This window comes from Narcine bancroftii, chromosome 13 (genome assembly GCF_036971445.1).
Source record: "Narcine bancroftii isolate sNarBan1 chromosome 13, sNarBan1.hap1, whole genome shotgun sequence".
NCBI lineage: Eukaryota > Metazoa > Chordata > Chondrichthyes > Torpediniformes > Narcinidae > Narcine > Narcine bancroftii.
In genome coordinates, this window is record NC_091481.1 from 64,587,112 (window position 1) to 64,598,724 (window position 11,613).

At 40.9% G+C, this 11,613-nt stretch overlaps 1 protein-coding gene across 6 annotated transcripts in view; it reads left to right on the forward strand.

The window, feature by feature from the left end:
* Positions 1 to 11,613, forward strand: part of pold1 (polymerase (DNA directed), delta 1, catalytic subunit) — a 144,446-nt gene that overhangs the window by 25,874 nt on the left and 106,959 nt on the right. For all 6 annotated transcript variants that reach the window (XM_069909090.1, XM_069909089.1, XM_069909091.1 and 3 more), the window contains 3 exons: positions 2,560 to 2,664; positions 8,157 to 8,297; positions 11,272 to 11,382. In XM_069909090.1, the coding sequence (XP_069765191.1) occupies positions 2,560 to 2,664; positions 8,157 to 8,297; positions 11,272 to 11,382 (357 nt within the window). The remainder of the gene's footprint in view (positions 1 to 2,559; positions 2,665 to 8,156; positions 8,298 to 11,271; positions 11,383 to 11,613) is intronic.

Here is an 11,613-nt window from a genome sequence, read left to right on the forward strand (position 1 = left end):
GGAGGTGGGGGGTGAGGGGAAATGTGTTTGTTTCTGGATGATCAACTTTTTTTTCTTCCAAGTGTGCAGTAGTGAACTCAGTAGTGGTCTATTGTTCTAGACCAGTGACTGAGGTTGTAAGTTCAAATCACAAGAAACTGACCAGGAAAGCTGTTGGCTTCTTCAGGAGAATTAAAAATTTCCTTTATTGCTCCACCTTGCCGACGCAAGACTTTTCTCCATATTCATCAGATGGCTCTAGTAATGGTCCTGCAAATGATGATGTTATAAAAAGACAGTTGTACAGCCTTGTTGGTGTAGACAACATATTGTGGATTAAAATTACCAAAATAAAAATGCCTACATCTTATTGACAATCTGATTCCTGATATTTGGTTGCAATCTACGCAGATTCTTATACTAGTATGGGAAATTCTCATTGATTCAGCAGGCAATTCAATCCACCATCTCTTTTCTCAGTGAAAGTGAGAAATTACTGAGATTTTGTGGACAATAGATTTAGTTTGTGGTAGAAATAATTGTTTTTTTCCCCCATTGTAAATGAATATTAACAAAGAATTAGTTAAATGATTGGAATATTGTATCTGTAGTGTTTGTTGCTGGACCAGTGATCCTGAACTTTAGACAACAAACTCAATGAATCAAAACAATTTTGGATAATGTGGTGATTTTTATAGAAACCTGCCTTCACCAATTTACTCTGAAGGAAATCTGACGTTACTATCCCATCTGTTACTCTAAATCTACACAGCATTGTTGGTCACTTAACTGCCTTGTGAACTCTCCTAGCTCAGTTCAGTGGCAATGTTTTGCAGCAATACATAGGGCCTAGACTTGCTAATTCATCCTAGAGAGTCTGTACAAGTACCAAGCAAGCATGGCACTTCTGATAGCTATCCATTGTAATGTGCAAGCGCTGATTGGGAAAAGTGTGCTACGAACTTCAAGATTTGGAATGTTGATGTCTAAGCTCATGCATGACCTTCTGTAGTGGAGATTGGTCCCAAATTGTGGAACCAGATCTCAATATTCAGTGGCACTTTATTAGAAGAAAACAGCTACTCGGGGGGTGGAGTGGAGGGTGGTGTTGGAGGATGACCTGTGTTATGATTAAAGGATTTGATTAAGTTAACTTAGAAGGGAATATGCTGTGTTGATACTGTGAGAGTGTAAGGTGGCTGTCACATAGGTATGGACCATTTGGGTTAAATTATTTTATTTCAGTGATCTAAATTTCTACATAAAATTAGAATGATACTTAGAGGTATAAAAAGGTTTCACTTATTGCCTAGCTTTGTATTCTATCTTTGATTAACCAGATAGGTAAGTTTTTCTGTAAACTATTTGTGCTCCTCTAAGGAGTGTTGAGTTTTTTCTCTCCTTTTTGGGCTCCTGTAGGACAATACTACTCAAATAAGATCTTGCAATGTGTGAGCTATTTTGTCAGACAGTGATTGCAAATTGGACCAAGTTGAGTTTTGTTCAAATTGGTCTTAAGATTGGAAGATCTTGTTGAAAATTCTGCTCATATATCCCAAGCTGACACAGCAGGCTGTATGCTCTTAAAATTACTTTTTAGTCTCACCTACATTCTTGATGGTTTGTTGAGCTATATATCTTGTTGTTTGTGTTGAGGTAGCCGTTTTAAATGATGGATGTATGATGATTACAAAGAAACTCATTTTAAAATTATTGGTGTTTTTGGAAATAATTTATTCTCCAATCATACTTGATGGCTGAACAGTGGATTATTGCTCTACTACCGCAAAGGGAAAGGTCATGGTTTTCTTTGACATTCAGTTCTCGATCTCAGCTTGGCAGTCAGCTCTGGTGTCCCTGAGCACAGAACTTCCAGTGACATATTTGTGTATGCCAAAACCAGAAAAAGATCAGAGCTAAAGTTTTTTTTTTCCCATTTACTTTACATGATCTAGGCATAGCAGGCAAGGCTAATATTTATCGCTCATCCCTAATTGGTCTTGACCTGTGTGGCTGCTGGAGCATTTCGGAAGGCATTTAAGTGACAGCCTTATTAGTAGATGTGGTGTTGCAAATTAGAAGGCAAGATTTCTTCCCTGAAGGAACTGGGAAGAAAACACAGATTTAAAAAAAATGACGATAATTAATGATCATTTCTTACTGACAATACCCACTCATTCCAAATTCCAGATTATAAAACAAATTTAAATTCCATAATTGTCCAGCTGGGATTTGAACTCTGGTCCCTGGTCAGTCAGACCAGACCTCCAATTACTGGCCCAATGATTGAACCAGTAATTTAATATCAGTGCCACCATCCAAGAGAGCACAGTATCTGCAAAGAGTAACAATTGGATCATTAGTAATGCATTGTACCCCTTTGAGCTATGTCTTTTATTCATTTAGATCAATTTATCTGAACTGTTAATGTCACTTTTCTTATTGTCAGTTTTCCTTCCTGTTTCTAATTTCTGTTTTTGTTTCAAGTTTCCAGCATCTACAGTTTTTTCATTTTTTGAGTTTAGTATGCAATTTGAATACCTCAAAAAGCTTTTGAATGTTTTTCCCTTTTCTCCCAAGGCTTGGTCAGAGTTCATCCGAGTGGTTGATCCTGATATAATTACTGGATACAATATTCAGAACTTTGACATGCCATACTTGATCAATAGGGCGCAAGCACTCAAGGTAAGAATGACGGCCTATTTTACCTAACTTTCTGATTCTCAGGGAGTGCCTTCTATAATCTACTTTTCCTGTGCTTTGGGTTCCCTTGCCTTGGCCAGAGATGGTGTGTGCATCTAGAATTTTTAACAAGCTGCCAAATGGCTCTGTGGACATTGATTTTCTACAAGCTGGCTCATATACCTCTAGTGCAATGAAAGGTAAAACAGTAGTTCAATTTGAGTTTATTATCATGTATATAAGTACAATGCACAGATGGACCAACATTCTTTCTTGCTGTAGACAAACGGGTAAGTTATGCCAACTATAATGATATAAAACTTAATGACCATGAATGCAAGACAAAAAATGAAATGATAAACATCAAAAAATAGATAAACTTTCACAATTGCAGTTAGTGCAAGATAAAACAAGTGATGTTTCAGTCGTGCAGACAGATCTTTTGGTGGTCTTGAGGTAATTTATGGTAGTTTAGGGAAGTTTAACTATTCGATAAAACTTTTCCTGAACCTGGAGGAACCTGACTTCTGTACCTTTTGCCTGAAGGGAGCAGTGAGAAGTGATCGTGACCAGGATGATGAAGATCCTTTATGACGTTGGCCGCCCTCTTGAGGCAGTGGATCAAAGGATCCCAGTCAGTCAGTCTGTCTTTGAGCCTCTTCATCATCCATTTTAGCAAGTTAGAATAGTTGATCCTTCTGTGTCATAAATTAAGTCTTGTAGCACATCCATCAGTTTGACATTGAGCTAACTGCGTGTTCTGACACATCTGTAGGGTAATTGGTCACATATCCAAATGCATATCCTAACTCTTTTTAAATAAGTGGGATGTTCCTGCTTCCACTTTGAGTTCCAAACCTCTTCTACCCTTTGGGTGAAAACTTTGTCCCCATCTTTCCTCTGATCCTCCTGCTAATTATTCTAATTCTGTGCCCCCCAATTTTTTTTGACTCCTCTGCCAAAGGAAATAAGCCATTACTGTTTACTCCATCAAGTGCCCTTCACCTTTTCTGTCCCAAAGAAAACAGCCCAAGGCTATCTGATCTTTTCTCTTAGCTATAATGTTCCAGTCATGGTAACTCTCTCCAAAACCTCTATAGGACTCGTGATTTTTCTTTACTGTAGTGATCAAGAGTACACCCAACCCCAACCAACCAATTTTCCCTTGCAACCGCTGCAACCGTGTCTGCCTGTCCCGCATCGGACTTGTCAGCCACAAACGAGGCTGCAGCAGACGTGGACATTACCCCTCCATAAACCTTCGTCCGCGAAGCCAAGCCAAAGAAGAGTGATCAAGAGTACACAGTATTTGAGTTATCACACAAGTGTTGTATAGAATTATATTTATATTCTATTCCTCTTCTAATAAGGAAAGCACCTGTCTTTTAGCCAACTTATCAACTTGTAAGGAGCTGTGCACATAATCTTCAAGATTATCTTCTTCCACATTTCTCTCTATCCTCCCATTTATTGCATACTCTCCAGTTGAACTTCCACAAGTGCATGGGCATGCTTCCCTGAATTAATTTCCATTTACCATGTTTCTTCCCAACTGACCAGAGTGCATATACCCTCCTGGATTGAAGGATTTCAAATACTCAGTCAACTAAATGCCCAATTTTTGTCTCTAATATGAGCTTTATTATACTTCTAAATCATTCATGCTTTCAACAAAAAGTAAGAGGGTTTTGTGGAACTCTTCTAGTCACATCCATCGTTTCACGGAAACAAGCACTGTTGCATCCACTTGCCATTTTTTCCTTGCAGTTTATTACTGATGTTACCCAAATCCATACATCCTCAAATTTGCCAAAACCCTTTAATTTCTTGGGTTGCAAAAAAATCTGTCAAACACAGATTTAAAATGAACAGAAGTAACTTTAAATTTTATCTCCCTTTGCTGAAATATTTCCTAACTTCAGTCCTGAATAGCTGGATTCTACTTTTGTGCCCCAAGTCTTGTCATAACCTGACCAGCAGAAGATTTTTTAAATCTCACATAATTTTCCTTGAATATTTTTTTATCTCAAATCAGATCATCATGGTGGTTTACAATTTGTATTCAATATCAAAAGGTGAAAATTGAGACTAATCGTTAATACTCACAAGGAAACTGAGTCAATACTTACAAACTTAATTTTGAGACTATTCATTCTGAAAGTCTTTCCCTTTTATCCAGTGGATAATATTCATTGTTAATCAGCTAATGAGGGATGATTGACATTGACATGTGTGCGAGCTTAATTTGTGGCATTGCTCATGGATAAAAATGAGTACAAAATCTTCAACTGTTTTGGAATCCAGTACTTTGACAACGTGAGGTGAGAGATGATTTGGTTCTGATGTGGATTGGTCATTATTTGTAATCCTGAGTGGAACACTTGCAAGGCACTAAAAATGTACAAAATCATGAGATAAATAGCAGGAAGAGAGGGCTTAGTTAAATAGATGATATGATGAGTTTTTCTTCTTTGGCCTCCGTTGGTCGTGGTCGACCATGGGTATTGCGTCTCTGGTAGTAACTGTGGAGTGGCCCCTTTAGGGAGCAAGCCAGGGCAGAGTTGATATGGAGATCCTTCTGTTGCTCATGCAGTAGGACACCGTCTCCCTGCTAATGACGTCCAAAGGAATGATGGGGTTGATAGAGTTTAGTGCCAGCAGCATCGCAGGAATTGCCGAGCTGGTGCTGAGTGCAGTAGTCAGCCGTCTTCCGGACTCCGACTCCAGATTTTTCCTCGGGGTTTACTCCCAAAGCCTTTCCCTGGAACGGGTATAGCCACAATATAGTGCAGGTTTGAAATCAGAGTTTTCCCACTCCTAGATGACAAACCCCATCTGTCCAGAGCAACTGGCTTCAAGGTGCCAGTGGGCCGCCTTTGCCCCTTCTCCCGTCAGTGAGAACAGCTCCGCCAGGCATAAGAACTATGCCACACATGAAGGCCAGGAGTTGGACTTTGTTGTCAAAGGCTGTTTGAGTCACATGCCATGAAGAGCATTTGTGAACAGTGGGAGCTTGTCCCAACTATCACCCTTCAGCTATGACAGCCTTGGTGAGTAGCATTAGGTGAAAATGGTGTTGGTGGCTGTAAGGAATAGCATACATTATTGGCCAAAGAGCCTGTTTCTTATAAATTTATTACAAAGATCTTCTGGTCAGGGATAGAAAGACTTCGGGCACAACTACAAAAGTAGAAGGAGGTCACCCATTTAATCTATTCGTTGCCCAGTGGCTCCTTAAGAATAGCAAAATTGCTAGCTAGGAGAGAGGATGTCAGCCATTGTACCAATGTCGAAAGGGTTTAATTATGTGGAGGTAACTGGAATGTTGGCATTGTTCAGAGTATACTGACACAGATGGTAATGATAAACTTCCATTGACAGAGATGTTGATAACTAGCATAGGAGATGCAAGTTTAGGAACCGAATTTATTGTCATGAACAAGTCATGAAATTTGGTATTTTGTGGCAGCATCCTAATGCATCCTAAAGCGTTCATATTATATCCATCAACCAGTTTACCTATCTCGGCTGCACCATTTCAGCGGATGCAAGGATCAACAACGAGATAGACAACAGACTCGGCAAGGCAAATAGGGCCTTTGGAAGACTACACAAAAGAGTCTGGAAAAACAACCAACTGAAAAACCTCACAAAGATTAGCGTATACAGAGCCGTTGTCATACCCACACTCCTGTTCGGCTCTGAATCATGGGTCCTCTACCGGCATCACCTACGGCTCCTAGAACGCTTCCACCAGCGTTGTCTCCACTCCATCCTCAACATTCATTGGAGCGACTTCATCACCAACATCGAAGTACTCGAGATGGCAGAGGCCAACAGCATCGAATCCATGCTGCTGAAGATCCAACTGCGCTGGGTAGGTCACGTCTCCAGAATGGAGGACCATCGCCTTCCCAAGATCGTGTTATATGGCGAGCTCTCCACTGGCCACCATGACAGAGGCACACCAAAGAAGAGGTACAAGGACTGCCTAAAGAAATCTCTTGGTGCCTGCCACATTGACCACCACCAGTGAGTTGATATCGCCTCAAACCGTGCATCTTGGCGCCTCACAGTTCGGCGGGCAGCAACCTCCTTTGAAGAAGACCACAGAGCCCACCTCACTGACAAAAGACAAAGGAGGAAAAACCCAACACCCAACCCCAACCAACCAATTTTCCCCTGCAACCGCTGCAACCATGTCTGCCTGTCCCGCATCAGACTTGTCAGCCACAAACGAGCCTGCAGCTGACGTGGATGTTACCCCTCCATAAATCTTCGTCCGTGAAGCCAAGCCCAAGATGAAGAAGAAGAAGAAAGAAATAAAAAAAATAAAAATAGTAGTGTATTAAAAGTCAGGCAGTGTCTGTGGTTCATTGATCATTCAGGAATCTGATGGCAGAGGGGAAGAAGCTGTTCTTGTGCTATTGAGTGCTCTCCTGCACCTTTTTCCCGATGGTAGCAGAGTGAAGAGGGTGTGGCCTGGGTGGTGGGGGTCTTTGAGGACAGAGGCTGCTTTTTTAAGACACCGCCTCATGTAGGTATCTTCGATGGAGTGGTCTGGTGCCTGTGATGTCACAGGCAGAGTTAACAACCTCTGGAGTTTATTCTTGTCCTAAGAGTTGGCACCTCCATACCAGGCAGTGATGCAACCAGCTAGAAACCTGTAGATGTTTCTGAGAGTTTTCAGTAACATTTATAATGAATCTCCTCAGATATCTCACAAGCCATCTTTGTGATTGCATCAACATGGATTCTCGGGGACAGATCCTCGGAGATGTTGAGACCCAGGAATTTGAAGTTCTTGACCCTCTCCACTACTGAGCCCTCAATGAAGATTGGATTATGATCCCCCTGACTTCCTTCTGAAGTCCACAATCATCTCCTTGGTTTTGCTAACGTTGAGTGCAAGGTTGTTGATTTTACACTATTCAATGAGTAGGTCTACCTCCCTCCTGCATGATTCCTCATTTTTTCTGTAGTGAAGTGGGATGTAATTTATATTGGATTGTATAGAGGAACATTCAGTTATAGCTTCTCAAAGTGAGATGAATTAATATTTAAAAAGTACAGGGTTCTGCAGAAAGAGGGAGTTTTTTTTACTATATCCAAGAGCCAACAGAGGAATGAGTGGTCTAAAGACAGCCTCGGGTCTGAAGTATTTATTGTTTAAAGGCTCAATCTGTCCACCAGTTTCCTTTCATGCTTTGATTGATGTTTTTTTGTGGTATTGTGGCTGAGATTAGAAATTTAGTGGATGAAAGTTGTGATCGAATCTCAATACAACTATTTTACTAAATTCCTTTTTTTGTTGAACATTCTTCCTGTCTCAGAGTCTGTGTGAGATTGGGGAAACGTGACCAGTGTCAGAATAGGATTTAATCCATTGAGTGTTGGTTAACATAGATTCACTAATGTTGCACCATAGGTTGCCCTTTCAAAATTGATTTAACATTGGAGCTGAATAACCATGAGAGTGATGTACTATTTTTCAGGTGACAGCCTTTCCATTCCTGGGTCGTATTCCCAGCATAAAATCAATAATCCGGGATTCCTCATTTCAGTCTCGTCAGATGGGTCGCAGAGAGAATAAAGTGATCAATATAGAGGGAAGAATACAATTCGATCTGCTACAGGTAAATAAAACTGTTAATTGAACAGATTGCACTGTATGAGTGATCATGGTAATGTGCATTTGTGTATTGAGACTTTAACCATTTGTAGCCTTCTCTACATCAGAGAGACTGGGTGCAGAATGGGAGATTGCTTCGCTGAGCACCTTCGCTCTATCCACGTTAATGATGGGGATCTCGCAGTGGCCAACCACTTCAGTTCCGTGCCCCACTCCCATGCTGACATGTGTCTAAGGACTCGTGTACTATCCCACCAAGACCACTTGTAAATTGGAGGAGTAACTTGATTTTTCCATCTGGGCACTCTCCAAATAGATGGCATTAACATTGACCAACCTCCCTTCCCTTTCTCTTTGATCTTTCCTCCAGCTTTTCACCCTCTACCCTCTCCATTCACAGAGTCTCCTCTCCCTTGTTGGTGTGCCGTCTCTCCCTCATCCATCAATGACCTCATCCCCGTGCCCCTCCCTCCCCAAGCACTCGGGTGCCTGCCTACATTTTTTATACATTGATGAAGGCCTCAAGCCCAAAACATGGTTATGTATCTTTATCTTTGCTACTTAAATTACACTGTTTGAGCTGCTGAGTTTGTCCAGCATTGTATTTTTACTTGACCATTTGTATGTTCTGTGCAGCTGGACCGTCATCTTGCTAGTTTTTAGCACGCTTATATCTTCAATTTCATCTTGCTTTGCTGACACCCCAACAGCATCTTCTTCCTGGGTGTAACATGGTTGTTTTTTTTAGCTCAGCCATGCCCACTGGCTCCACAAGTTAATTTCCTTCTGTTCTCTGCTCTACCCAACCTCTCCTCTTACAAGCTCTCTCTTCACATGCCTGTTGAATATTTTTGGATTCCCTTTTATTTTTGCTGCCAGTCATTTCTCATTTTTGCCTCTTTTTTAAACTGCCCTCCTGAACTTTCTGAAATCACACAGTTGTTAACACAACGTGGCTTCAGTCATATGATTTGTTCTCTGCTCTCTTTTACTTTCTCTTTCTCTCTGGCTTTAATTTCCTTGAATGAATTGTTTGTTTAAGATTCAATATTCATTGTCATATAATAAAACAGAACGTGTAAGATTACAAGAAATTGCCCTATTGCTCCTTACAGCCAGAGAAAGAGAAGCAAATGAGAGCCCCCCCCAGGATCTCCTCCTCTGCAGCCACACAGCCTTCATTCCAAACCATCAGTAGCCCAAGCTCTCGATGCACATCTCTGACACTATCAGGAAGCCTCAAGTGCCCTCTCGCATCCCGGTTCCAATACCTGGTGCCCCTTCAGCCAGTCTCAAGCCAGTCCCTGGCAGTTCACAGCCTGGTGTGAGATCTTTGACTGCAGTTGCCAGCAGCCCGCAGTGTGTGTGAGTTCCTTACCTCGAGGCACCAACACCCCACCTCCTGTGTGTTCTTCCTCCTCAGATCCACTCGCTGGTTCGTTGCCCTGGTCACCATCCCGTGTATTGTCTCCTCTGCTACTTCTCAAACGGGGCGGCAGGGTGGTAGTGATATCTCCATTTTCTGGTGCCGTGCACCAGTCCTTTGCTTTTCTGGAGTCTGCAATCCCTATGGCCACTACTAATTAGAGGCATTGCCATCTTGGCCAGACTCTGCGATCAAAGGATTTTAAAATAAACTGCCATCAGCTCTTAACGAGCCGTTTAACGCCTGTGCAGAGCTGAAGGCAATTGGACAGGGCAATTTGTACCCTTAGCTTCCCGCTCTTCATGGGTTCGCACCAGCAGCTGCTCTGCCATTTTTTAAAAAATCAGTCATGTGAACTGAAAGAAAGATACTTTTTCTTGTGTGCAGTGCAACTCTTACAGTAAGTACTGCAGTAATAAACAAATAAAATTTCAGTGTGGGGAGTAGTGGAACAATAGTCAAACAATGTTAGCCTTCTCACTTGAGTACCTCATTTGCACTTGAAACATCTCCTATCGTTAAAAATAACTGTCCAAAATTCTTCAATTCCAGTTTACCTCTGCCAAATCTTTCTTATCCCTTTTGAAACTGGCCTTTCTGTAACAAACTCCTTTTAATTTAGACTGAGCTTGTTTTATGCAGCAATTCTAAAAATTGTACTTTGATTGCTATTTCTGAAGTTCCCTTCCATGTTAGTCTGGAAATGTTCTCAAATAAGTTATCTGGAACAGCCATACTCAACATAAGTAAAAACCTTTTCTCGTTTCATCTTGTATAATGTAAGAATGAAAGAAACCAAAACAGTGTCACGGGAAAGGGAGTCCATAAGCATGAGCAGAGACCTGTTTGGAGGGGTGCATGGCTGAAAAAAGGTTAGGAATGGATGCTCTGGAATACACTTCAGAAATTCCTTCCCTTCCACACTCCATATTTTATTACTAGTCCAATCTGTAGTTGGAGAATTAAATCTCTTAATATCATTTTTATATCTTTGTAATTTCTCTGCAAATTTTCTGCTCAATATTCTTCCCATTATTTGTCAGCTTATATTAGTATAAGAGCACTTTCCATTGTTTACTAATTTTAAAAATTTGCAGTGGAATCAAAAAGCACATTTCCACACATTCAATGGCAGAAGGAACCTGAGGTCCTTAATGGCCCACTCATTATGTTTCCCATGTTTTAGCGTAGTTCAGGAATTCTGGATATAAATCCACACAGACTGCAGTGTATAATGAATACTGGAGAGCAGAAGGTAGCTCCTTTTTGGTTGCATTGTTAGTCTGAGGTTCAATTTTCCTCACTTCCCCTCCCACCTCCGAAGAAAAGTACCTATTGTACTAGTCAAATAACAATATTCCAGGCCACATTTATTCTTCAGTGTGCATTGCCAGTAGGTAACTTGTATTAAACAGTGTTGTTCATATTGCTATTGGGCCTTCAAAACAATTTCATTAGGTGTGAATCTGCTTCTGAACATGGTATAGGATCAGGTTTTCCTAATAAGTATTTGCTGATTGGTTGACTTATGCAAGGTAATGTATTACTTCAGGTGTTGCTGCGAGACTACAAATTGCGGTCATACACCCTCAATGCTGTGAGTTTCCACTTCCTCCAGGAGCAGAAGGAAGATGTACAACATTCAATTATCACGGACCTGCAGGTACCCAGTGAACACATTTAGTGATGAACAAAGAGACTCTTACCTTCTTACTTGGTCAATTAATGACCTAATTCCTCAAAAATAATTTTAGAATGTCTCTTTAGGACCAGAAATATACCTGAATGATTCCTCTGACTTGCTTTCAATGGGTTAACGTTGCATTTCAGTGAGGTACTCCAACATTTGTCCAAAATGTTTCTAATTTTGAAAATAGTTATCTTTCTTGTGGGA